Source organism: Pelmatolapia mariae, linkage group LG10_11 (assembly GCF_036321145.2).
Source record: "Pelmatolapia mariae isolate MD_Pm_ZW linkage group LG10_11, Pm_UMD_F_2, whole genome shotgun sequence".
Taxonomy (NCBI): Eukaryota; Metazoa; Chordata; class Actinopteri; order Cichliformes; family Cichlidae; genus Pelmatolapia; species Pelmatolapia mariae.
The window spans coordinates 56,394,771-56,421,176 of record NC_086236.1 but is presented as its reverse complement, the minus strand read 5'-3'; the positions used below and the strand labels follow the sequence as shown (position 1 = coordinate 56,421,176).

General features: G+C 44.6%; 1 protein-coding gene across 3 annotated transcripts; it reads right to left on the bottom strand.

Moving 5' to 3' along the window:
- Positions 1-317: 317 nt before the first annotated feature.
- On the bottom strand, positions 318-21,414 carry nr4a3 (nuclear receptor subfamily 4, group A, member 3). 3 transcript variants are annotated; one of them, XM_063485777.1, is made up of 8 exons: positions 21,036-21,414; positions 17,812-17,982; positions 13,529-14,364; positions 8,952-9,081; positions 7,925-8,088; positions 7,612-7,811; positions 3,971-4,149; positions 318-2,229 (listed from the first exon to the last, which is right to left on the bottom strand). In XM_063485777.1, exons 3-8 carry the CDS (start codon positions 14,360-14,362, stop codon positions 1,967-1,969), a joined length of 1,770 nt encoding a protein of 589 aa, XP_063341847.1. In that variant the 5' UTR covers positions 14,363-14,364; positions 17,812-17,982; positions 21,036-21,414; the 3' UTR covers positions 318-1,966. The 3 variants fall into 3 exon arrangements, with proteins under 3 accessions (XP_063341847.1, XP_063341844.1, XP_063341845.1); XM_063485774.1 differs by lacking the exon at positions 21,036-21,414 and adding an exon at positions 18,718-18,826; XM_063485775.1 differs by lacking the exon at positions 21,036-21,414 and adding an exon at positions 16,819-16,900 and having other exon boundaries at positions 17,812-17,881.
- Between the last annotated feature and the right edge of the window lie 4,992 nt (positions 21,415-26,406).

The following is a 26,406-nucleotide window of genomic DNA, read 5'->3' as shown; positions in this document are numbered from 1 at the left end:
CCCGAGGGTCCCCCAGGAGAGAGACAAGGTCTTTTACCTGTCAAGAGACTTTTGTGTCTGACAAGTCTCTCACACACACACACACACACACACACACACACACACACACACACACACACACACACACACACACACACATACTTAAAAAAAAAACATGTAAAAATGTGGCTGAATTTTGATGTTTTGTTACCTTATATAGGAAACAATATTTTGTTTGTGCTTTTTCTTTTTTTTGTCAATGAATTATAAAGAATCAAAACACAGGACACAGCCGGGGTCAGAATAATCAGAACTAGTTTATGATTTCAAAGTGCTGCACAGAAAATCCAGTGAACCAAAGAGAAAGAAAAAAACAACAACAACATATCGAACAGGAAACTCTAACCAAAGAAGGACATTGAAAAAACAGCAACTTTTTTTCTCTTTTTTTGTTTCTCTTCAAAAAACAATGCACAACTCGTACCACAATATTTGAAAAAGCTAAAAACACTTCAAAATATTAGTTTTGTATATATATATATATATATATTTATATATATTTATATCTATAGAATTTGTTTTTTTATTTTATTTTAAAACCGGCGTCATCGTGAGGGTGTGAGTGGGTGGTGGAGGCCCTGGGGAGATTCCCATAGAGCTGCAGTCTGAGACACAAACACAGGTCGAGCTGTTTTGACAGGCTATGCCAGCTCTCGACAGCTTATAACACACCATGCATACGATCCTGGCTTGTCTAAGCGCACACACAAAGACGGTAGGCGATCATGTCCTCCACACTCACACAGCCGCCGCAATATATAAAACGATAAAGAAAAAGAGCATGAACGTGGAATGTTTCACCCCTGGACGTACAGCTATCTGTCGAGCACCCTCCTCTCCCTGTCCCCCAGGCGAGCAGGTAGGGTGTGTGTCTGTGCTTCTAGCCCTTCTCAGGGTGTAAGTGCTTCCAAAGCCAATTTCTGTCCATGTTCATTCCTCCACACTTCTACTCAACCTATGATTTCAAACTGAGTTAATAAAACAAACAAACAAAAAAAAACCACATAGTAGAGAAAGTTCAAGTCTGGGTGACTCAGTCATCGATCGTTAGTGCACAGTATCTCCTCTGCTGCCTAAAGCAAGATGGGAGACTGTCTTTCTTTTTAGCTACTGACAGTACAGGACAAGTTTTTGTATTAAAATAATTTAGAGTTTGAAATTAGATTGCCCCTCCTCCTCCTCCATCCCTTCCTTTTGTGGCGCGATAGCACTTAAGGAATTGCACTTGTAATTAAGAGCCCGCCTCAACAGCCACTTCCATGTGTTTATGAAACACCTGCGTCCTGCGTCGTAACATTTCGGCCCACCTACGCCTACGCCGCTCCACCTCTGACATGTCGGCACATTTCGGAACGATCACCTCCCCCTCCCCGCACTCTCTCTTTTACACCGCCACCTCTCCCAGCCCTCCTTTCTAAATGGAAGTCCTCAGACAGAACGAGCCAGGCCGAAACACAGATAAACAGTACTCATAAACGTCGGTTCTTTCTTTGTTGTTTTTTTTGTTTTTTGTTTTTTCTGAATAAGCTGCAACCCAGATGGAGCGAGGACAGTCAAAAAAAGAAAAGAAAAAAAAGTCACTTTTCTCCTGTCCATCTCAGCCTCATCATCCTCCCCCCCCGCGCCTCCCAGCGTGGGGCGAAACAGGAGGACCAAATAAAAAGTGGTAAAGCGTTTGAGTAATTGTCTTTTATACAGGTGAAAAGCATTTAGCTGGTAGTCCGTTTGAGTGAAAGGCGCTCTCGTTTGGTTGTCCCCGTCGAGTCAAAAATATTTGATTGGCTCTCCGTGCGCTGCATCAGTCGAGAGAGAGAGTGAGAGAGAGTGCGTCTTCTCTCTCTTCTGGGTGTGTTTGTATGCTCCTTTGGGGAAAGGCCTTGACAGGACGTGATGTGGGTTCATTTTGCTGCGTGGTTAGCCCGAGTCGTCAGTAGGGCAGAGTGTCCAGGAACCTGTCAATCAGTGGCGGAGGCGCTACCAGATCCTCCAGCTTCAGGTAGAAGATTCGCTGAAGGCCTTGGGTCCTCTGGGAACGAAGCTCTTCCCTTATACCCAAAATACGACTCAGAGAAGGCGCGGCTTTGGACGAGGAGGATGAAGGGCTGCAGCCCAGGTGGTCTCTGAGACAGCAGATCACTTTATTCTGCAACTCCTCGACCCGCTTTGAGTCCTTCAGACCGGGGACTTGCTCTGTAGATTCGCGAGAAAGAAAGACGGAGAAAGAAATGTTAGGAGAATAATCATTAAATGGCCAAAATAAAATCAGTGGGGAAAAAAAATACACACACATATACATACATCAGAGCTCATTCAGCTGAAAGAGCATTAGCTACATCTTCTTTTATATTGAATTCCACCTCATTAGCCCGTATGGCTCATGTTCTTAACAGGCCTTAACCTGGCTCATTCACTACAGATCAATACTCAGTCTAATCTAATAAGCCCCCTTCTCACTGGTGTACATCCACATGCACGGCTATATGAGCACATTTTTTATTTTCTTTTTTTAAACATTTGCACAGAAAAAAAAAGTCAGTGCAATTTAAGAAATTAAGACAAAGAGCGGAACAGAAGTGCTCAACAGTTAGCTGATTATTTGGCCCTGTGAGCAGCAAAATGAAATTAGAAATGCACACACTGCTGCCCATAGCAACTCCAGTGGCACTCGTACAAGGCTTAATGTGACACTAACTCATTCTGCAAAGAACAGGGTGTCCAGCCCCCCAAACACAAACACACACACATACAGGCGCACTATGAGCTGTGCTGCAGGGGAGGCTGCCACTAAGACCCGTCTCACTTTGAGGTATCCATTATCCGAAGCTTATTTACTGTTTGTTTATGTGACTCTTTTGTTTGTTGTGTTTGCCGCTGCAGAGTCACTCCGGCCCTCCTTTCAGTGCGGCTTTCAGACCTCTCGCCACACAATTCCGCTTCCCTGTCTTTCTTCCCGCTCTCCCTACCCCTTCTTTCTCTATGAGCGTGAGCTCCCGGGGAGAGATCGATGACTGCCTTTCTGCACAGGCCACTCTGAAGCGGTCGATCGCCTGGTGGCTCTGGTGGCTCTGTCGTGGCTTTGCGCTGTGTGCTTTGCCGAGGTGGCAGAGCGCCACTGAGAACACCGCAGACGCCATTCCAGAGCCGCGCTCCACGGTGGGCTGGTCGATCAGGAACAGAGTTAAGTGCTCCCCCAGAGGGTGAGGATGGGGTTGGAGGGCTCAGACAGAAAGAGGTTGAGGAAGAGGAGGCGGCGGGGGCAGGGTGAAATAAGGAAGCTAAGAGCAGGGGGAGGGGGATTTTTTTATTTAATTTAATTATTATTTTTTTTCTTTTTTAGCTCCTGCACATTGCTTTACAGCATCCAACACCCTAAAACTGTTTTAAAAAGATGAATATAAACACTTAACTGCAGACTATTCTCTGTCGCCTGATGCATGTTACTTCAAAAACTAAATCTGCCTCGCCTGCAGCGTGTGTGCTCTCAGAGCAGGCTGCGATTCTCCTTTCATTTTTCACACATGAACACTGATTAGAGGGCCAGGTGTGTGGCAGGTGCAGCAGGTGCTTCTGGGTATCAGGTTCTTGTTTCGGGGCAGAGATGTGTGGGAACACGTATGCACATGTGTGTCTTTAAGCGTGTGTCTGACGTTAGAGGATGTGTCCACCTGATCACTGTCACACTGAATCACCAGGAGGCAAAGCTCTGGACAACAGGAAGATGCTCTGTGTGTGTGTGTGTGTGTGTGTGTGAGAGAGAGCGTGTGAGCGTTTTATCTGTATATTCATGTTCAGCTTATATGATTGCCAGTGTTTATGAGGAGTGGAGAGGCGATGTTTATAACTTTGAGCACAGATATGCGACCACAGAATTAGGACCCTTTGATTCTCGTTCCTCCCGCTAGTAAGCTCGTGATTGAAAATCTGTGGTTACCTGTGAGCAGCACAAGGGCGGCCAGGCAGGCGAAGGCAGAGGTATCCAGATTTAGGTTCTGGAGGTGAGCGGAGAATTCCTGGATGGAGTCCAGCCACTCTCCGAACCCACGAAGGCACTGGAACCTGTGCAGCACCAAGCCGTTGCAGAACACTAGTTTATCCTCCGACAGCATCGACCTGAGGAACCGAGAGAAAGAGGAAGGGGAAAAAAAAAAGAAGGAGATGGTGGACTGATTAGATCGCCGTTTTCCAGAGAAAACTCTGTATTTTCCCTCATGTATTGTAAATATAGCTTGAGATGCTGGGGCAAGGAAACAATTACAATAAAAAACAATGAGAAACCTGGCAGTGTGCGCACTCACGCAGAAACGGGACACACATCAAACACAAGCATGCAGCTGATTAAGGTTGTGTTTCCAAATTACAGCATTTTAAAACATTCCTGCGTTTCCTTGTGGCAGGGTGGGGTGAAGGGTTAGGGCAGAGGGTTGCTCTGTGTGTGTGTGTATATTTGCAGATAGGTAAACTGTTATGGCTTTAATGTGCCCAGGCTGTGGTGTGCAGTGGAAACACAAGGTTTTAATAAGGAAATGAAAAGTCTTCTCAGATGTATTTAACCATCACTTACTCACGACACACAACATCCCACTTCTTTGACATCAAGCAGAGAAGGAGGGAGAGAGAGAGTGCAAGCAGAGGATGATGGAGAGCTATGACTGGTCTCTATTAGTCTCTAAAATAGGAGCCCGCTCTTCTTTGGAGAGCTGCAACTGTGTTTAGTTGAAGAAGGGTAAACTATGAGAGATGGAAGATCTAGGGGAGAAAGTGTGTACTTGGAAAACAGATGATATTAAAGAGAGTGAGAGCAAAGAGGGGAATTAGTGTGGAAAGGGAGGAAAGCCTCAAATTGCACCCTGAACAAACTTTGGTTTGGCAGTTATGAGGGTAAACTGCAACGCTATTTGTGTCTAATTAGACTCAGTTCAAAAGAGACACGCCGTTAGGCCAGACACATGCACATACATGAGAAAGCATTAACAACTAACATCAAAAACAATTAGCACCAGCGATCGGGACCAAAATATTCTTTGTACTTCCAGGAAATCACAAGAAGAGAGCACAGAGAAGAAAGTGAATAACAGGAAGAGGTTGAGAAACGATGCCCCTCACCTATTCTCACCTATTGCTGGGGAAGAACAGCAAATTTGTTTTTGATTTCGATCCCTCGTATCATCTCCTCTAGGCTGAGGTTGAAGTCCTGACTTCTTGTCAAACATCTCTCACAGAACAGATTCACCTAATTTTTCATTGCTGCACGAGGTGCGACTGTAACGTTCCGCATGTGAAACTCAAAACTTGTACTTGGCTGATCAAAGTTATATCATTGAGCACCTTTGAAGCCAGCAAAATTCATATTTTTAGATCACTCCCTGGAAGTTCTGCTCTGAACTCCTGCACTCGTGCGCCTGCGATTACACCTGGGGCCTCAGACTTGCACACAGACCACTTAACTTCTGTGTCAAACTGGCCCCACGGTCATGTTGGGGCTCATCGCTGGTGATGAAAGCTGGATCTTCTCTTATAAACAAAAAAGCAGTTTTTAGTGGAAAGGTCTGCAGCATTCAAGACCAAAGGTACCGCAGTAGACGACTGGAGGGATGATCGTCATTTACGTTCCACATTCCCCGTGTTGTGCCTCGTGAATTCGCAGGATTTGACTGTAATGCCCTGAAGGCATCTGAGGGAGAATATTCAACACAGACAACCTGACCAGCACAGTCATTACTCACTTTTCCCCGAAATAAAATTCAAGCTGAAGTGTTGCTGATTTGATCGAGCGTGCATCACAGGGGCACAGGAGCACAATGTGATTTGAGGGATTAAAATCAACAGCATTGCTCCAGAACACCTCTTGAAGGGGAGATCGGTCAAAATTCAAAACTTTATTATAATCTCAACTTGTATGAACATTGACGGGCCGCCTTTTGCTGTGTCTATTTTGCAAACTCAAATTTAGCGTCAGAGGGGCATTTTTGGAGAATTTCAGGAACATGAGCGTGAACAGTTCTTGTCGATGCACGTTTGGTGATGTATATTAGTACCTGTTATTGCCACAACATATGGGCTGTATTTCTGTGATTAAGTAAACATCTCTCTCTTAACACAGAGCTGACCAAATAATATCTCACAGGACCATTTCACCCGTGTGAGATAATACCACTGGAGCAAAAATACACAGACAGGCTGGTAGATGCGTATCTAGGCAGATGCACGCACGCACACAAGCACAGGTGGATGTCTGCCACACATTCCACTCACCCCTGACTACGCTGTCACCACGGTAATCGACCAATAACCACAGAAACTGTTAGGTAACGGGGTGCTTACAGCAATGCCGGCCCAGAAGAACGAAGCAAATTTACTCTATGCACTCTGAGCACACACTCACAAGCACACAGACGCACGCTTGAGTGAGGGTCTGCGGGGCATCTAGGTTCAGCACGAGGTCAGCGAGGAGATGCGTGGACCGCTGCATCCATCGCTCCCACGGAAGACGGAGAAAATAAGACAGCGCTGTGTTTGTGTGCATTTTCCTCTCTGCCGTGGGAGTTTGGCCGATTAGAAGATGAGCAGTGTGTGTCTGTGTGTGTACGTGTGTTTGAAAGAGGCCCCTATGAGTCCACCCTTTAGAGTGAGTCAGAGTCCCAGCCTGATCACCCCTCCTGCTGGGACTGTGATGGCACCGCCCATCCTCTACCCACCCTGCACCTGGACCTACGCTGGGAGGAGGACAGAAAGTTGGGATTCTACATCATCAGCGAGTGTGAGTAAGTGTGCGTGTGTGTGTCTCACTGTGTTGGTCTTCTGCCCTAGACGACAGCGCAGACAAAGAGATGAGCTTGTAGCCCCCCACCACCGCCACCATCTTCTGCCCATAAATTTAACCAGCCGCATGCCTTGCAAGAGCAAACTGGTAACCCAGGGTAATTCTGAGGCAAAGATGGGCCGGGGCAGTCACAATGGCACCACAGGTATCCATCAGTGAGACACACACGTGCTCTCTCGCTCAAACACACATGCACACACACACACACATACATCAGGGGGCGCATGAGGTAAATGAAGCCCATTGTGTTTTTATGTCGGTCAGCTGAACTGAATATGTATTTCCTTCCATAACAGCGGCTCTTTTCAGTTACTCAGCTGACTAACTTTGAGATGGAAATTGATCTTGTCAATTCACAGTTCACAATGTTAGCACAGTTTTAGCCGCAGAACACACACACAGATCTCTCTGTGCGTCAGATATCAGACGAGCAGAGCGGAACTCTGTGGGTGTAGCTGCTGTCATAGCTACAGACTCCATTCATAATTTGGTTCATATGGCGATTACTCAGCTCCACTCCTCCCACTCTGGAGATACACCAACACAGCAGCACACAGCTTTGCCAGCACAGTTACGCACTGTACTTTAATCGGAAAGGGTTTAAGTGCCTCTTGTTTCTGAGATGCTAAGCAAAACAAAGTTGCCCGTACAAGTGTAAGTCCGTGTGGTTCAAAAGCTTGAGAGGTGTGCATAGGAGTGGAGAGCCAAGTTTAAAACAGGTGTTAAAAGAGGCTCCATTTCTGCCTCCTTACCTGTGAGCCAATCGCAGCACAAACAGCTCCAGGAAGGCGGAGTCTATGAGCAGGTTCTGATCGTCACGCTGAAGCTCGGAGAAGCCGGGCAGCCTCTCCGCCCAGCACCTTGTGGTCTCCATCGAGATGGTGAGTAGCCTGTAGAAGAGGTGGATGTGTTCTACGTCCGAGGAGGAGGATGGAGGGTCGGCAGCGCTGAACTGAAGATCAAGAAAAGAAGAGAAATTACTGAAAGAACTTGTAAACTATCTGTATTCGTCAATAAACTAATGCATTTCTCCAGTTGAAATTAATTGTTAAGGGCATGGGTTACCTGGCTGTAGTCAAGGTCACGAGGTGTGCAGTGAGAATAAGCCCTGAGCAGAGCAGAGAGGAGGCTGAGGGGTGGAGAAGGAGGAGATGCCTCCGTCTGCAGGGGGCTCTTTGGTTTGGAAGGCAGACGACCTCTGCGCCCCTTCAAGCTGTCAGTACGCACCACTGAAACAGAGAAACACAGAAGGCAAGAGGTTTTTGAGTTGGACGTGGAAATACTAACTCTGCATGCACAGTCAAGTTCTACCCTCCAGCTGACCGGCTTGATATCAGCTTTTCATCACAGCGAAATAACGCCTAAAAGGTTGGGAGAGCTCTCTGCAGGAGTGCTCCCAACATTGCCACGATCTCCACACACAGGAGGCCACGAGCCAGCAGATGGCAGTGGAGCTGTTCTGCAGGCTGCAGACGGATGTGTGTCAATGCAACACAGAGACATCCAGTATGCATTTTGTGTGGGTTTGTTTGCGTTTATGCATGTGGATATGTGGGTGGGGGTATTACAGGGTGTGAGACAGGTGACAAACCTCATGGGAACGGGGGTAGTTTGAGTGTCACGCTGATTCTACACATCATCGAAACGTGTCTGTCTGTGTGTGTGCACTATGCAGCAACAGTCAACGCATCAGATGTGGTGAACATGATGACATAATGGGAGAATCTTTGAGTAAGATGGTCAGCTTTGAGGCTCTTCTAAACAACACTGAACTCAGGGGCTTTAAAGGTGGCAGGGACTAATTGGTATGATGTGTATCATACTTTCTTCCAACCACAGACAGGCGTTTCTGCATAGACAGTTGTGTGATGTTACCACAGGCCGGGCCATTACCGGCCTATTAACCACTGACTGCAGAGACGGGGGCTATGATCACTGACTACAGGTCTGATTAGTGTTGCATTATCAGGATTAACTCTCAAGAGTCCAATACCACCATCGGGTCGCCTTTATGACACTTGCATTGAAGCAGTTGTGTGCATATGTGTCTGTTTATGTGTATGTGTGTGGATTCAGGTGTGTGATCTCCTACCTTCCTTCACCATCCCCACACTCAGACACTTCTGAAAGCGGCAGTACTGGCAGCGGTTGCGTCTCCTCTTGTCCACAGGACAGTTCTTACTGGCCAGACAGACATACTTGGCGTTTTTCTGCACGGTGCGCTGGAGAAAGAAGAAACAGGCATGCCGATAATCAGCCTCCAAACACAATCAACACCTAATATTTGATTTGTTTAATTCAATTTCTCTCTCTCTTTCCTTGCCCGTCAAAGAATGAAAGCGAAGCTCGCAGGTCAGATTTTAATTACGCGCTGAAAGGCGGCGGTGACATCAGTATAATTAGATAAAATTAATTTCCCAACAAGCCTCGCCTGCAGGAGGGACAATTTTATTAGCGCCGCAGCTGACAATAGAGATCCAGCGCGTGGCGTGCGGAGGCGGGTCCCGCGAGACGGGGTAGAGTTGGGTGGGTGAGGTGGAGAGGGGTGGGGGACGAGCGGCCGCGAAAGCTGCCTGATCAGATTGTTTGTGAAGCTCGCGGGTCAGCTCGTGGCACCTTCGGGGCCTCGCGCATCGCGCCTCTCTCAATGGGCCCCGCGGGAGCTGTTTTCTCCTCCGCTGGCTCGCGCGATTATTACTGACCTTATTAAAATGAAATCAGAAACGGGCCACGTGGGAGGGAGTGGAGAGGGGGGCTCAGCGAATACAGGGAGGACAATAAGTGAGACTGTAGTGCGCGCGCATCTATGGGGCCAATCCTGCGCGCTCGTGACCGCGTGAAGTCGTGTTTGAAGGCAATATTTTGAACGGACCGTCCCAGTAAAAGCACGAAGTTCTTCACTCGCAGCAGGAGCAGACCGCAGACCGACATTATCAGTTCCAGTGAGGCCTGAAGGGGCCACGCTGCTCGTGTCTGACAGGAGATTAAACTCTGGGGTGAACCTGCGATGACAACACCGTAAAACCCTCACAAATACTCACTTTACCACCGCGTTTACCCGCCGTGACTCCAGCACTCCACTCAGGCAGCGCCTACAACTGAACTGTAATTTACACATAACGGAAGTGCCACGGCTTCTTTAACGCTTCTAAAACACATCAAAACAAATAAATCCAATTAGGAACCCCTCGCGCCGCACATGCCCGTCCCCCCCTGGAGACCAATAACACACCAATTATTCCATATGCTTCGGCGCGAGTGCGGAACCGACGCGTAATGGGCGCCAGTGCCGGATGAGAGTCGTTGCCATGGCACCGCAGATCGCTGTGAATGTCTCCTTTCATCCCTTCAATGGTCGGCGACCCGTGCGCGCGAGGATAAGTAAGTTATGGTCATTAATGTGGTTGAGAAAGGGGGGTGGGGGTGGGATGCATCCAGTTAAATGGAGTCCGGACTAAACATGAGGAAGGCTGAATGACGCACAAGGCTTCCGTGCGCAAACTTTTATTTACACTTTTAAAGAGGTTCGGAGTCATTTACGCGATTTTTCCCGATACTGACCAACAGTAAAGCCCACGCGAACACGCCCGGAGCGTGTTCTAAAGATAACTGTGACTCTTTTTTTTTGTGTTTTCCTCCCTGAAACTTTAAAATCTCCGGTTTCCCTGGCGGTGTGCTGGGCGGTGCGCATAAAGGCGGTGTGCGCATAAAGGTGAAAGTGGAGTAGTCTATAAGCTAAGTTAACCCTGCTGTTTGTTCAAGGAGGAAATTCTTCAGTGACCTCAGGCTTAATTTAGATGTCTGTTTCCAAGAAAAGCCTGAGTTTGCAATCATCAATTAAGGGCTCGATAAATTAAGCTCTCATGAGCGAGCGCTGGCCCTTTCTCTTCTCTGTCTGTCTGTTATCATCCGTGTGTCTGCGTTTGTGTGTGTGTGTGTGTTGGTTGGGGCTCTTGTGACTTTGCTTTCTAATAATCAGCAAAAACGATGACTGGAGTCACTATCAAAGCTTCAAAGCTATAACTAGTCTCTGATGTGATGTGTAAATATACATACATGTGTGTGTGTGTGTGTGTGTAGTACACTTTGTTCTAGTTCAATTAATTTAATCTTCCCTGTCATTTTTCCTCGTGTTTACCCCAAATTTCATTAAAATGACAAATTTAAAATTTACTTTGCACCAGGCCATATTGTTTCTGTGGGCAGGAACTTAATTAAAGTGAAAAAGTTTCAGTTAGATGTTGAGTCAGAATTGAGGAATGAGTGGTGTGCACTGAAAGCACATTCACAATTGAAAGTATTCTGACAGGAGTGCAGATACTGTAGCTGTTGTAGGGGACGGACGGAGGCGTGCAGAGACAGATTCTTGACATGTAACATGTACTAATAGCCTCGGCTTAAATTAAAAGCCTTGAGGGACTTTGCCCTCTCCACCCCATCTTAAATCCCAACCCCCCCTCTGGTTGCTTCCGACCACTGATTCTCAGTTTCTGCCGTCAAAAAAGTGCAAAAACACATGTAGACATCTGTATCCGTGAGCTGACTTTACTGTTTTTATAACTCTAAAATCCTACACACTGGGTTTATATGATCAGCTTACACGTTTCCGAGCTTGTTTTTCCAATTATCTTCACCAGCACACGGATGCTTACCATAATTTCTATGACTAACATACCAAGCAAGCCCTGGAAAACTAAAACAGTGTGTAGTGAACAGAGCTGACCCTGTGTTTTTTGCTTGATGAAAGCAGGACTAAAACAGCTCACCGGTTGGTTAGTACAGTGGGTGCATGGAAACAGGGGACTTTAATGTTCTTTTTTTTGATAACATAATGTATTATACTAACAGTTGGAATAGTTTTTTATTTTATTTTAAAAATTGAAATACTGAATAGGTTCACTAAATTAATGGAAACCCGTGAATGGAACACATTATTCAAAATAATAAACATGCCAAAAAAAAAACCAAAAAAAAAAAAAAACCTGACTTGTTTAAGAGCTAAAATTAATTCACGGGGAAAATGTGCTTCAAATTGCACTAATGAAATAACAATAATTTACAGCAAGCCTCTACAACGGTTTAATGCGTAATAACTATTCATGGATAATTAAATATAATCAGGAAAATATTTTTCGGGCACAATAAAACCATCAGGATAATGGAGGTGATGTGCCTGAGAATATGTGAACAAGGAGCAGGTGTGTGTGAGAGACACGATTTAGTTTCTGCTGCTGCCGCTGCATCCTGGATTCACGGGGTAACAGTGTGAAAAAAACACATGTTACAGTATGTTTTTCTATATGTGTGGTTGCCTGCATATGTTGCGTGAGGCGGGGATGGCTCGCTGCATCTGCATATGTGTGTGTATGTGTGTGTGTATGTGTGAGAGAGGGAGTGTAAAGGAAACATAGCGAGGTTTGACAGGCTTTGTGGCTGCGGAGGGAACACTGCAGCGAGCAGACAGCCCGCAGCCTGCTGCCACCAGACGCTGCTTTCATTAATTACTAAATAAAAACAAATTGTGAAACTAATTGAAAGGAAGGATAATTCATTTCCACCTACCAGAGGCATTATTCAATTACCTCGGTGTGTGCACCCTCCTTCTTGCTGTCTCTTAATTTTAACTCTCTTGTCTCGTGCAGCCAATAGAATGCTTAACAAGTGTGCCGGAAAATGTTTTAATTCAAAAACTGTGCAAATGAATTACTCCACTGTCACCGAGTGCGAGTTCACTGTAATTCCAAGTGATGTGCCACTAAGCCTCAAATATATATGTATACGCGCACATGCACAGCAATATAATATCTCGCTTGTCACGTCTGTTGTATTTTATGACTTGCAGCATGAGGAAAATGGAAAATGAGTCTGACTAAAAACCGGCTCTTGGGTTGTGTTAAAGTGTGTTGTCAGCGCGTTAGCACGTGCGGTAACATGGGATGTGAGACAGCAGGTTCAGAAGTGTTAGGTTGAATCACTTGAGGGACCAAATTTCAAACAGATTCATATCGGGTTGAGCATTATGCAAGAGAATTGTGGTCAAATTCGTGGCCGCCAATTGACTAAAAACACGCCGTCAGAAAACTGATTTCAAGAAGGATTCCTTCACCATTACGTGCTCGCACACCGCGTTATTTCTGAGTATCTGAGCTCCTGAACACGGCTGTTATTTTGGAGAGAATATGTGTTTTTATCATCCTGTGTTCTCATGCAACACAAGCAATCACAAACACACACGCACACATATACACAGAGCCAGTGCTTATGCACACTTTGCCCACTTGGTTGCTGGGAGAAACGACCCCTGTGGGTGTGTTGTGCTTTCGCAATGACTCTAAAGACGATTTAGAGAGTACAGAGAAGGGTGTAGAGTGGGAGCAAGGCAAATGCTAGCAAACTGCTCCGACTTAAATACGTCAGTCTGCTTGCAGCCAGTTCACAGATTCTGGCTGAGATTTTAAAGATGGAAAGTCTGTTATGAATGTGAGAGGTTAGAAACAAGAGGGAATACTTCAAAAGATGCAGAGGGATACAATTGAGGGACAGGTGCGTGATGTCTTATTAGAAACCACAAGACCCAGAAGTACAAGAAAACAAAAGAAAAGCAAAGACCAGAAAGGTTGAAACTAGAGGAAGACTTTAATAATAGCTGTGGGTTGTTTTTTTTTTTACCTTGAAGAAGCCTTTGCAGCCCTCACATGTGCGTACGCCGTAGTGCTGGCAAGCCGCGTTGTCTCCACACACCGCACAGGTTCCCTCTCCCTGTGGGCCACGCGGGGGTGGAGAGGGCAAGCTGTCTGCTAGTAGAGGGCCACAAGGTCCAAGTGCCAGGGAGCGAAAGGCGAGGCTGCTGCTCCCTGCTCCGCGGTGCAGCTGGTACATGGGCTGCTCCAGGGGTGGGACGTGAGGATGGGAAACTGATGATGAGGAGGAAGAGGAGGAAGAAGAGGTGCGAACCAGCCCTCCTCCCAGGCTGTCATAACCGCCGACGCTGCCTCCACTGTGGGGCGGCGAATGCTGGTAGAAGTGCGGAAAACGGGGGGACTTGAGGGGGCCGGTCTCCAGGCTGGAAGGTAGAGAGTGAGGGTGAGAAGGAGCCAGGGGGTGCTCCTCCCCCCACAGGAAGGAGGTGCCCGGCTGGGGTGGCAGAGATGGGGTGGTCGGAGTGGAAGGGGGAGACTGTTTAAAGTACATGGTGGAGGAGGACATGGCCTCCAGGGGTGGGGCAGTTGGGTAGCTCTCCTCCTCCTTTTTGATGGTGGGCCTGTGTGTGGGCATCTGGTAGAGGCACGAGGACTTAGGCTCGTAGCTCCCGTCCACAAAGACATTGAAGCTTGGGAGAGAGGTGGTGGCAGCTGCAGAGATCTCACCCCCACCCAGGTCCAGCTTGGTGTAGTCGGGGGTCATGAGGTCAGAGCTGTAGCTTTCACTCTGGTAGCTGAAGGACTGGCCAGAGTAGGCTGAGCCTGGAGGGGCCGGCCCGTACTGAGCCTGCACACAGGGCATATCTGTCGGAGGAAACAGAGCACACACGCAGGTTAGAGCTGCGTGGCACATCAGACCACATGTATCCCAAAAGCTTCACATTCCCATGTTAGTAGGGTACAGCTATATAGCAACAATCACTGGGCAGAGAAGAAGAATTTATGACATTTTACAAACGGTGATTTAATCAGAGAAGCAGGGCTTCATGTTCAGTAAATCTGCAGGATACAGGCAGACTCTATTGGATGCACATGCACACAGTGGTAACACTAAACAGGGTCAACCATTAAAAAAAAAAGAAAAAAAAAGAAACAAAAACAATCTGCACAGCTCTATTGGAACAGGCAGTTTGCAGAGTGTTATAAAAGTTTTTCTTTCAATGAAGAGGCTGTGAAAAGCTTTAACCAAATCTTTCCATTTGATGCAATTTACACCCATTTCTGCTGTTAACACTTCTTGCACTTGCACTGAGTAAGTACAGCAAAAAAAAAGAAAAAAAAAAACCCTGAATACTGAAACACACACACACACACACACACAAAACTTCGAACATTGCTGATTTTCCTAGTTAGTCAAGTTAGAGAAGCTGCAGTTGATGATTCTGAAGTGAAGCGGTCAGAGCGAGCTCAAATACAAGAATCTGTATGTGTGTGTGTGTATTCTGGTTAGTCAGATGGAAAAGCAGATGAGATAACATTAAATAATAATGGAACCCCATGGTGGTGCTGGATGCTTGCTGCACAGACCCTTCACACACACGCGTGCACGCACACCCTCTCATGCACACGCACACTGAGATAAAGACGGACACGCAGACACAGATATTTCCTCTAACTGCTGCAGACGCCAGTCGGCATGTCTTCACTTTTCCCCCTTGATTTAATTCTGCTACAGCAACAGGCCACCAGCTCATCGTTTCTGTGTGTGTGTGTGGACTATATGGTTTTATCAAAACTCTTACGTAATATACAACACCTGCGTTTGCGTGCGTCTGCACATGTGTGTGTGTGTGTGTGTGTGTGCATAATAATAATCAGTCATGAGTGTCAGCGCAGGCAGTGTTTTGTGGTGTTTGCTCGTCGCTCCCGAGCAGGGAACTGTCAACACTGCGCTGCTCCCATTGACGCCCAGCATGCGCGCGCTCTGCCGTAATCGCCCCCTTTCCCTGTACGTCATGTTTGTCTAGTCAAATACGGGATATATTGGTCCTGCAGTTGTTAAAGCGTTCACAAATACCTCCGCCCAAGCGGTCTCACCTGAACTTTTATCTATTTATAAAGCAAGAAAAAAAGGAAAATAGTCCTGATTAAAAAATATATATATATATATTGAGATAAATAAATTAAAAAAAAATTATTTACTATAAATATTTTTTCTTTGAAATAATTGTTATTAATTTTTATATTAACCATTAAATACACCAGCATAGTGTATCAGCAGGCTCATTAAGCCGCTACATTTCTTTCTTTCTTTTTATTTTAATTGAGGATATGAGTCAAGCTGTAGGCATACGTGTGCTTGACGTCATCAAGATTTTTTTTTCTTCTTCTGCGAGTGACCAGCTCTTCAACCCACGTGGAAAAACACACATGCAGCATTAAGGGCGTCATGGGGCCTTTCTGGGCTATACCTAAAGACCTTTTTTTTTTTTTTTTAAACTGATTAGGCATCAGAGGAGGAAGAGAACCAGAGAAAGAAAAAAAACTGAAAAAGGAGAGTACAGTGGTAAAGGTTGTGGCTCTCTGTGTTGTGTCAGTAGGTCAAGCCTCAGATTAGTGGCCATTAGTGTGGAAATGTGTGCAAGACTTACAGCACGTGGCACATGCACATGTTTATATTTAAATATGGTAAATTTCTGGTTTTTCTGTGAAGAGATGAAAGAATGAGAGAGAAAAGGGTAGAAAGGCTACAAAGTAGTGTGATGTTTTTCTGTCGGGTGAGTAAAGAAATTCTTTCTCGTACACACACACACACCACCACCACGTGTGTTCATCCGCTTATAATGTTCAAGATGTCAACATGGACTTGTATATGTTCATTCTACCAAAAGCATACACCCTTATCCTGAAAACCTGTAAAACCACTTGTCTCTGCGAGTGTCTCACTGTCTTCGTTATTTGACTTTTGTTGGCGTGCCTAACCTTCACTCACACACCCATGCTTACAAGCTTGCATCCTCTCTTACACACTCACCACAAGTGCAAATAGAGATCCATCACCGGAGCTTCTTAGTTGTTAATGTCACCAAAGCAAGTCAGTGTAGGGTATTCTCAAAAGTCCAATACCACCATCGGGTCGCCTTTATGACACTTGCATTGAAGTCTGTTTGTGTGTGTGTGTGTGTGTGTGTGTGTGTGTGTGTGTGTGTGTGTGTGTGTGTGTGTGTGTGTGTGTGTGCAAGCAAGAGGACAGACAACCCAAGCAGAGTCAGACACAGGTGGTGCAGCATAGTGAGGCAAAGGGAAACAGTCTCTAACCTCGAGGTGTGCATTTCAACTGGACAAACTGCAGCTGTTCCAATAACTGAGTGCGCTTGTTCATTGTCAGAATGCCATAGATCTAACAAATGAAAACATGAAGGTGCAGACATAAATTACAAAAACACAGATTTTTTTATATCAATAAACTATAAAACATTTTCGGGGAGTCAGCGTCCCACAATGAGTAGAGTGATTTTTACTTTTTTCCCTTTACACTGTGCACACAAAAATAACAAAAAAAACAACAACACACAGAGCACAGAGACACACTCACACAACTAGTTACTTCAGGTTATACAGTCTAGTTTCTCTATTGAATTATAATGGACAAAATTCACACACACACACACACACACACATGTGTGTGTGATTGTATTATATATAAATATATATATGATTCACATTTCGCCTCCAGGTTTTGGATATAGGTGTGCCTGGCCTCAGAATTGTCTTATCTTAATGACTGAAATGTCAGCTCACTTGCCAGACAAAATCAGCCCACACACATACACATGGGCTCACGGCTGCAGCACAAACAAAAGATCACCAGAACATTCAGGAAACTTCAACTCATATTTTGACCTTTAACAGGAGTAAAAGAGCATAAATAAACACATAAATAAAACGACTGCCTACCAGCTGATATTCAGATCTAACCCCTGTGTTTTAAACTACTAAATAAAAATTATATATATATATATATATATATATATATATATATATATATATATATATATATATATATATATATATATATATATATATACTTTTTTTTCAATTTTTGGGAATGTTGTTTTTTTTCCTTTTTTCCCCACAATAAAACAATCACCCGACTCATATCACCAAGCACTCCACAACAGCAACACGAAATGAAAGTGTCAGAGCCGCTGCACTCGTTACAAAAGCATCAGATGAGAAAGAGATTAAAAAAGAAAGAAAGAAAAAAGGGTGAGATGAAAGTGAAGACAGACTGAGCGCTTGTTTCTGTACCTGGTGAAAGAGCCTCGCGCTGAATGGTGCTGGGTGTCCGGGATTTAGGGGTGGCGTGGCTGCGGCCGGGGCAGGGCTCCTGGAGCGGGGAGGGCTCGGCGGGCGTCGCTAAGGAAGTGTCCGACCGCCGGGGCTCCGAGCTCGGCTGGGCGCGCTCTTCCGAACCTGTGCCTGGGTGAGACATGGCTGTGTTAAAGCCAGTGGCAGGCTGAATAATCAGGTAAGTGTCTCAAACGCTCGTAAAGACTTAAAAAAAAAAAAGATTACTCAAAGAGAAGCGAAAATTTCTTTCTTTTTTTTCTCCCTCAAGAATGGAGACCTTTGTTTAAATTGCTTCCACAAACTTCAGCAAATTCAAATTCGGTGTTCAAAATTTCCTCACACTTTCAGAAAAAAATCGGACAGAGAAACATTTTGCACAATTTAAAGACAACCAGAAAAGCGTTCGTTTCATCTCAAAAGCAAATCGTTATTGGCACAAAAATCTCATCTGCAGTCAGTTTATCGGGTTTAAAAGCAGTAGAAAGAGATAACAGGGGATGTAAAGCACTGCGCTGAGACGGCACAAATTCAAATAACTACCAGTGCACACGCTGGAAGGCAAATTAGGGATAAGATTTAGACTTTTACATCCAACACAGCGCAATTCTGACAATAAATATGTCACTGAGTGCATCCTACAAAGAGAACCACAACTGAGGACTTTGGGTTCATTTCAAAACTTTGCCTACGTGGGCGACAGGTTTCATTTTAGCACTAACGTCTTCGCCGTTATTATTATTATTATAATTACTGCCTAACAGATATTTTGCACCGCAAAACAGAAATTCCACCAGTCAACAAACTATGCACGACTTCTGAAACAAAATAATAATAATGAAAAAATATATATATCACAATACACACCTACAAAAGTGACAACTTTTATAAAAGCAGCTTGCGCCAGTGCCTCCGGGCCATCGCTTTTCTTGCCTCTGATCACCACCGCATTCGCCTGCTCAGGGTTCATCCAGAGGGGAGAGAGAAATCTAGAAAACTGTGAGTCGGACCTGAAACCAGACCAGCGGGCTCCTGTGCGCCGTGCGCCTCCGACTCCCTCTCACTGCAGCAGGGTGCACCGTGGCCGGAGGATTTCAAGGCCCAGAGCGCCCCCTTTCTGTAACACACTCCTATATACTCTGTCTCTCTCTCACTGTGGCTCTCTCTCCGCCACACACAGACCCCCTCTATGAGACGGTCAAGTTGAGAAGACCACGCAGTCTCCCTGTGTGTATCGCAAAACAGCTTGGTGACAACCCACAACCCTCATACGGATCAAGACTAGGAGCACCTGCAGCTTCATGTCAGTAGCCACTTTTCACCGAACTTTAAACCACTTCTCAAAGGATTTAATGGACACCCACGAACCCCCTGTCGGTGGTTCTTTTGTCGGAATATGGCTTTTATATAGATGTAATCCCTCCCAACAGCCCCCAAATAGGTTGGAATAAACAAAAAAGCACAAACCAGAGTAAACAAACAAGTCAAGCTGTATAACATTTATTTGATTAGGGCTGATTTGGAACAGTTAAGCCATTATTCAATTGTGTATGGAGCCATTTGAGCACTGAGAGAAAAAAAGAGACCCCTTTAGGCCTGAAAAATGATTTTGTTACAGTAACAGCACAAACGAGAGTCCATTTAAAATAAGCTGAAGTCATCTCATTATTACATAAAGTTGTGAAGCTAAACCCGTAACTGCGCTCTAATCAGAGCCACCGAGGGGAGTTAAAGAGATGAAGATGAAGTGTTTTTACTTCAAACAAACTTATTTTTGTACAAAGTGAGACATTCTGCCTTTTTCTTACTTTTTTTTTAATGAACCCGCCCCCCCTACTTTATTCTCAGACCGAGCCGGCCGGTGGGGCTCTGGCCCTGCGCGCACCGGTAACCAAGAGAACGACATAAGAGCTGCAAAGCACGCGCCCCGGAGCGCCGGTAGCCCCCGGTAGCCCCCTCGCACCAATAACCCCGGACAGCGCGAGGCTTCCAGCAAACAGAAACAGAGAAAAGAAAGGACATAAAGGAGAGAGCAGAGAAATATGCGAGTAGCCTAGCCTACTGTAAATCAGCCCTGAGTGGGAGCCTGTCACTGGAGCCTGCGTGCGCGCGTTCGTGCGTGTATGCGTAAACCTGAGTGTGTGTGAGGGAACTGAGGGGGGAAAAGAAGGTAAAACCAGCAACTTACTTAAGTACCTCAACCCGGTGTTGTCAGCTTATTATTATAAACTACGTGACTGGCCAAGAGGCACGATAGCTGCTGGAGCATGCTTCACGGTGGGCTTCAGAAATGTTGTTGTGGCTTTATGGTTGAGGGTGTTTTTTCTGCGATACATGGCTCATGAAATTCGGAGGCAATTTGAGTACCAGTGTATCTTTGGCCAGTTTTATTATATACGGGTTAATGCTAACTGTACGCTCACTCCATGTTACTGGAGGTTAAATCATAGCGCAGTCCGGCACAGACTATCAGCCGAGCGATATCTAAACTCAAACACACCCACAACCTCACAAACACACACACACACACACACACACACACACACACACACACACACACACACACACACACACACACACATATATATATTTATATACATACATTTTATAAAAAGACACCACCCCCTCAAAAACTTAAAAATTTAAAAAACAAACAAACAAACAAAAAAACTCCGATAAGACACCACACACACACACACAAAACCCAAACACACCATGAATTGAAATCAAAGAGCATTAAGTCTCCTCTCCGAGCTCCTGCCTGAATGTAGGTTACACCGCTCTCCACTCAGACCATTTGTGCGTCCGACTCCACTATTCATTGTGAGAGTGAGAGGCATCTCATTTCCATGACAACCGGAAAGGATACGATACCTTCTCCAGCGCAAATTAAATTCAGAGTTCAGCCTCATTCGCCGTCGGAGACCCCGCACATAGGCACAGGCGGACAAACATGACCGGCAACACGCGTGTGCCGGTGGCTGACGTGAGCAGCAACAGGTTAGGCGCACAAAGTTGAGCAGCACGCGCACAGATGTTGTTAGAGTAGTAAATCCATCATGGCTTTTGATTTAGGTGGGGGAAAAACTGAATACGTACAGCTGAGGGTTATCTTCTTTCTGCGTGTTTTCGCCAAGATGTGAGGCAGAGCGCTACAGATTCATTCATTCATTCAGTTTACTTACTTGTTTGCTGTAGCGGTTCCGTCTTTACATGTAGTAGGCTAATAACTTCGCGTGAAGTATCCGTTTTCCATCCAGAACAACCACAAAGAGTTAAAATAATGACAGGAAAGAAAAATAATAATAAAAGCACTCTTAGTGATGTCGGAGAGGCGCTGGATTCGTTGGCATTAGAAAAAGAAAAGGAAAAAAAAGTTCCGTTCCTTCCACTTACTTTTTCTAAAGTATAAAAAGTAGAAAATGAAATAAAAATGAAATCATCAAACTCCCGAGTGGCTCTAAGGAGCGAGTCTGCGTCCGTCCCCGTGCTGCTGAGTGTGTCAGTGCTGATGGGTGCTTTGCAAAGTGTGCTCTTGTAACGCGCGTTTGTTTATGTGCGCCGTCTGAGGGGAGAAAGTCAAATAGTGCATTTATGTGGGCTCTGCCTCCACACAGAGCTCTTGGTATGCGCTACGTCAATGTGACGCCATGGGAGAGGTGACGTCACCCAGTGTAGAGCTCCCTCTCTCTCTCTCTCTCCGTACAGTACAAGACACATAAGCCCCGTGTGCCGTGCCAAGGAAAGAGAGAGCGAGAGGGGTGGAGAGAGAATTTGAGAGAGCCAGAGAGCGAGGCGGTTGGTTTGATGGTTGCAGGGGAGGAAGCCGAGGGGGATCCGGCGGGCGAGCCTGCACCACTAGCAGGAACTGTAAAGAGGCTGTTCTTCTAGATTACTTAATCAATAAAGTATAAAGTAAACACAAAACCTTAAAAAATGCAAACAAATATTAATAAAATAGATTTTAAATTTAGGTTCATCATCAAAATCTCCCATTTCTCTTTCTGCAAACACAGCATATTAATAAAGGTAACAATAATATTAGTCATGAGCATGTTTTCCCATACAGAACACATGCTGGGATGTATCTAAATATTTCCAATCAACTACCTGGTGATACTTGTGCTCCATTACATTTCAGAAGCATGTTTTAACCCATTGTACACATCTATCCACAAGTAAACTTTAATCACACATTTCAAAAGCAGCATTTCTCCGTGTAATGGAGCTCTTTTATGGTGTGTTTCCAGAAGGGATTGTATGAAGATTATAATATCATTATAAACCACCATAAAAGCGCACTTGCATAATTTTGGTGCCTTTTTAACGTGCTCGGGACAGATTTTTACCTGAAATTGCGGATACATAAGAACCTGTAAATGAAGAGCCTCAGAAAGGATTTTTTATCTTACGTAAAGTCATTTGTTTATTTATTTGTTGTACAGAGCAGATTTTAAAACAACAGTTGACCCAAAGTGCTTTACAGGAGTGATCATTTGCAGTCCAGGTCTCCAAGAACCCAATTGCAAACACAACTCACAGAAAAAGACCATAATACTATGTGTGATATGTTTTCTGGTCAGGGCACTGACCATCAAGCATCACCGTTAGAATAAATCAGCTTCTCTAAGGTTCATTTCCCAGCATTTCTTTAGGTGGTGGTTTTCAAACATTTCCTGGCACACCCCTCAGAAACAGGGAAGGAGCCAACCCACACAACCATACTTTTATGTTTTTTGAATTAACGATTAACACAAAAGGGAGAGCCTTTAGCAAAAAAATGTGTTTATTCTGGCTGCAAATAAAATCATATTATTTTGACTTTGGTTCACTCTGTATTTCTTCAGTGTCTGCATGTCTCACCAGGCTTCATGCCCATAGTCTGCGAACAACTTTCAGGCAAAGCATTAAATGAAAAATCACCACCTAAAACTCAGACTAACTGGGTTATTTTTCTAAGAGAAATGCAGATAAATATGTTTAAAAAAAGGTAATATCCCACAAAAAGGTAATATCCCACAGCCTTATTTTGGCAAAACATAACAACATCAAGAAAAGCCCTGATACATGGATATTTTAAGTGGGTTGAGCTGGATGATCTAAGGCTGTTTTTTTTAATATGTTTTAAAATAAATATATGTACAAAAATTTGTTGATTACAGTTTTGAAGACTGGTGAAATGACCTGATTTGTGAAACTGGAATTCAAATATATAATTTATTAATGTCTGTATAGCAATAAAACATAAAAAGCTCAGCCAGGATGGCATTGGAATGGACTTAAATCCCCCTCTCTCTAATTTTGAAACACACATTTAAAACTGTGGAGAGGCTAATGTGGTCTTGAGTGGGGAAATACTGTAAGCAGCCAGCGAAGGCAGCAGACACTGAACGGGATGTGAGAAGCAGCTATCAGTTTCGCTTCTGCGCGCTCGCAAACCTCAAAATTAAAAAAACGCCTCCGGAGACGCCGGGAATAATAATTCTCAACCGCCAATCACAAGGCGCGTATTTTTCAGTCAACGTGCTAATTCCGACCAATGATCAGCCCCTGGGGGCGGGGAATGCCTTGACGCACTGAGGCTCGTGATTGACGCAAGCCTTGTTGCTAATTTTAGCTCTTGGCCGACGGAGACAGTGAGATAGCCGACATCCTATTCATTGTCGGGCGGGCCCGACTATTTTAGCGTTGTGATTGTGATCCAGCCAAGCCAAATATAGCTATAGACAGGTATTTTTAGCCGTAAAGCGTGACCCCGTTTTTATTCGGCTAAAGAAGCCTCGGGATGCAGTTTGAAAATGAGTTTCGGCTCCCCAAAAACAGCACACTCAGTGTTAACCTGTTATTTTAGCCGGATAGTTTTTCAGTCAGCTGATAGAGTAGAGCAGGCATACCCAGAGAGAAAGCTCCAGTACAACACAGGCTCTCTCTCTGTCACTCTCACTCACTGCGGGGGAAACAGGGTGGAAAAGACCGTAGATGTGAAGATAAATAGCCGTCAGGTCGTCAGACAGACACAGTCAACAGGTTTGTATATGTGATGGCTTTGCAGCTTCGCACAGCACCGCTGCTGCTGCTTCTTCTCCTCACATGAGGCGTATCAGCTGAGGCTAAACCGCTGCTGCTGCTGCTGCAGGGGAGCTTTAACCACTTTTGAGTGTTGAGGATGAAAAGTTGTGAACTAGAGGATGTTTTTAAAAAAAAAAAAGCCATGAAATTGCGGGGGGCGCGCAAAACACTCGCTTGGAAACCATGTGTGCATGTAGAGAAAAGCCTTGCTTGTCCACCAAATCGTCGGTCCCAAACTCCCTCCCTCCCTTCCAATTCCTCTCGAAGGTATGTAGGTTATGCAGTGAAATGTGCAGGACATCCGACATTCCTGCCAATTGCCAAGTTTTTGCTTGTAGCCTGCTCAACTGTGACTGGTGATTAATACTTTTACTTTTGAAAGTCTTTGGCAGTCCCTTTGTGCCACGATCACAGCTGCAGGGTATACAGATCACATGCCACCAGACCACAGCCATCCAGAGGCTCATTAGAGTTGTGATTTATGCATAAACTTCCCCTCTTAATTCACATTTCCACTCAATTCATGCTTGTTTAAACTTATGTTCTTCCATTTAATTGGGCGGGCGGGTGGGTGGGAGGTTTGCTCTGGTTCAGATGAGTGCCTGGACAGTGCAGGTGTCTTAATGCACCCTGAAGACTGCACGTTTCTTGTGTGTTCCTCGTATTCAAATCTTCTGTAAATCATAAGCTTATTAGTAGATCGTATCCTACATACATATCCTATAGGCATAGATCACAAGTTGTTCTTCTTCTGCATGTCTTGTGTTGTTCTTCGTCTTATCTCAGCTGGGATTCCCTCTAATAAATTCCCTCTACTTTCGGGGGGGTGGGGGATGAAATTTTGCACTAGTGCCGCCATATGCAAATTAATTTACTGGTCATTTCTACTGTCTTTATCTTCAGGTATGAATCATATAGTGTAAACTCATCTTATAGCTATCTTTATGTTAGTGTTCATTATTTTTCTCCTGTTCCTGGCTCGTTGGCACATCAGCTGCCTGGGCTGTGAGCTCACGGTCCTGACGTGTAATCCAGATTAACCTGCTCTCTTATTCCGCCAGACTTGGAAGAGATTAGAGATTATGACCGTGTCCTTTTAATAGAATTGGATGTGTGGGTAATCAACTGCGTCCGCCAGCGTCGGGCATCAGGTGACTCACTCACACTCAGTCACACTCGCACAGCCACTTATTTTGTCACTTAGGAGGACATTGCATTGATTTGCATTAATTCCCCAAAGACTCACTGTACTCAAAACAGCTAATACGTGTTTAACACCAGGCTTAACTGTAACCAGAGCCAAAGTTACAAACCTAAAATTGAATTGTTTACGTATTAGGGTTCACGTTCTGTTCCTAAATTATCCGCACAATGTGACTGTTTGAACTGAAGTGAACTCAAGTCTGTAGTTGTGTTTCACCTGAAACATAAGATCCCTCATCAGCCAGCTAGATAGTGAAGTGAGTAAACCATACAAAAAAGGAAACATCCTACATCCCTAAAGATCTATATTTTTTTCCTTTGGCACCTTTGTGACCTCATTGCTGCCTCATGCTATGGTTACACCAGAAATAGAAAGTCCTTTAACACTTGGCTGTGGCTGAAAAGACAGGTGGAACAGAAAAAAGGATGTGCAGTTACCAATACTACTATACCACAAGTCTTTTTTTTTTTTAAATGGACCTCTCCTTGCCCGCTGTCACATGTCCTGGCGTTCTCTCACTGCATCTCATGCTGTAGTTGATTATTCTGGTTGTTTTTTGTTTTTTTTTCAGACAAAAAAGCAAAAGCAAGTATTTTCTTGGAAATTTGCAGTTTTTGGGAAGCAAAAAATGAATCCAGACTGAGCTCCAGCTAAAAAGCAAACGAAGTGATAAATTTTCATAAATAGCAAAAATCTTCTGCAAAAATCTTTATAACACAGCCCACAACTAAGGGTGTAATTTCCCTACAATTAAATTGAAATTCATTGTATTTTATCAGAATCTGAATGTAATCATATTTATGGGAACATAATCGGTAATTGGTAATCAAATGCCCTTTTATATTACATATAAAAACATGATAAGGACTGTTCTCTCTTTATTACATACAAGAAAAAAAAAATGAACAAATGCCACAGGGTGTAGAGCCATGTGATCTTATAACAATGGAGCAAACTCATAGTTGATTTTTTTTCTTTGGTTTTTGTGTCAGTGCAAACCCCAAATTGAACATAACAAAATTTACAATAAATGTTTGATGCTAGCAGATTGCTGTGGTCACCAGTAGTTTGCATGATCTTGCCAACTATTAGCAGAGCAGTAGTGCAATCCAGAAATGGAGGTTTCTTTCCAAGAAAAAGCTCTGCCTTCTGAAACAAAAGCATAACAATCTCCAGTTCTGCTTTGAATCACACATTTAATGCTAAGCCACTAAAAAGGGGAGAAATGTTCACCAGAGGGACAAAGTAGTGTTTCCTCATTGAGGACTCTTAGTTGAATCAAA

What these genes read in the sequence shown, in the direction of transcription:
- nr4a3 (XM_063485774.1), bottom strand. Translation starts at nt 18,820, where the DNA reads ATGAACCCTGAGCAGGCGAATGCGGTGGTGATCAGAGGCAAGAAAAGC. An exon ending in TGTGGGGATGGTGAAGGAAG is followed by an intron (nt 8,089 to 8,951) that starts GTAGGAGATCAC and finishes TCTCTGTTTCAG; the next exon opens with TGGTGCGTACTGACAGCTTG. An exon ending in GTGCTGCGATTGGCTCACAG is followed by an intron (nt 4,150 to 7,611) that starts GTAAGGAGGCAG and finishes TCGGTTCCTCAG; the next exon opens with GTCGATGCTGTCGGAGGATA.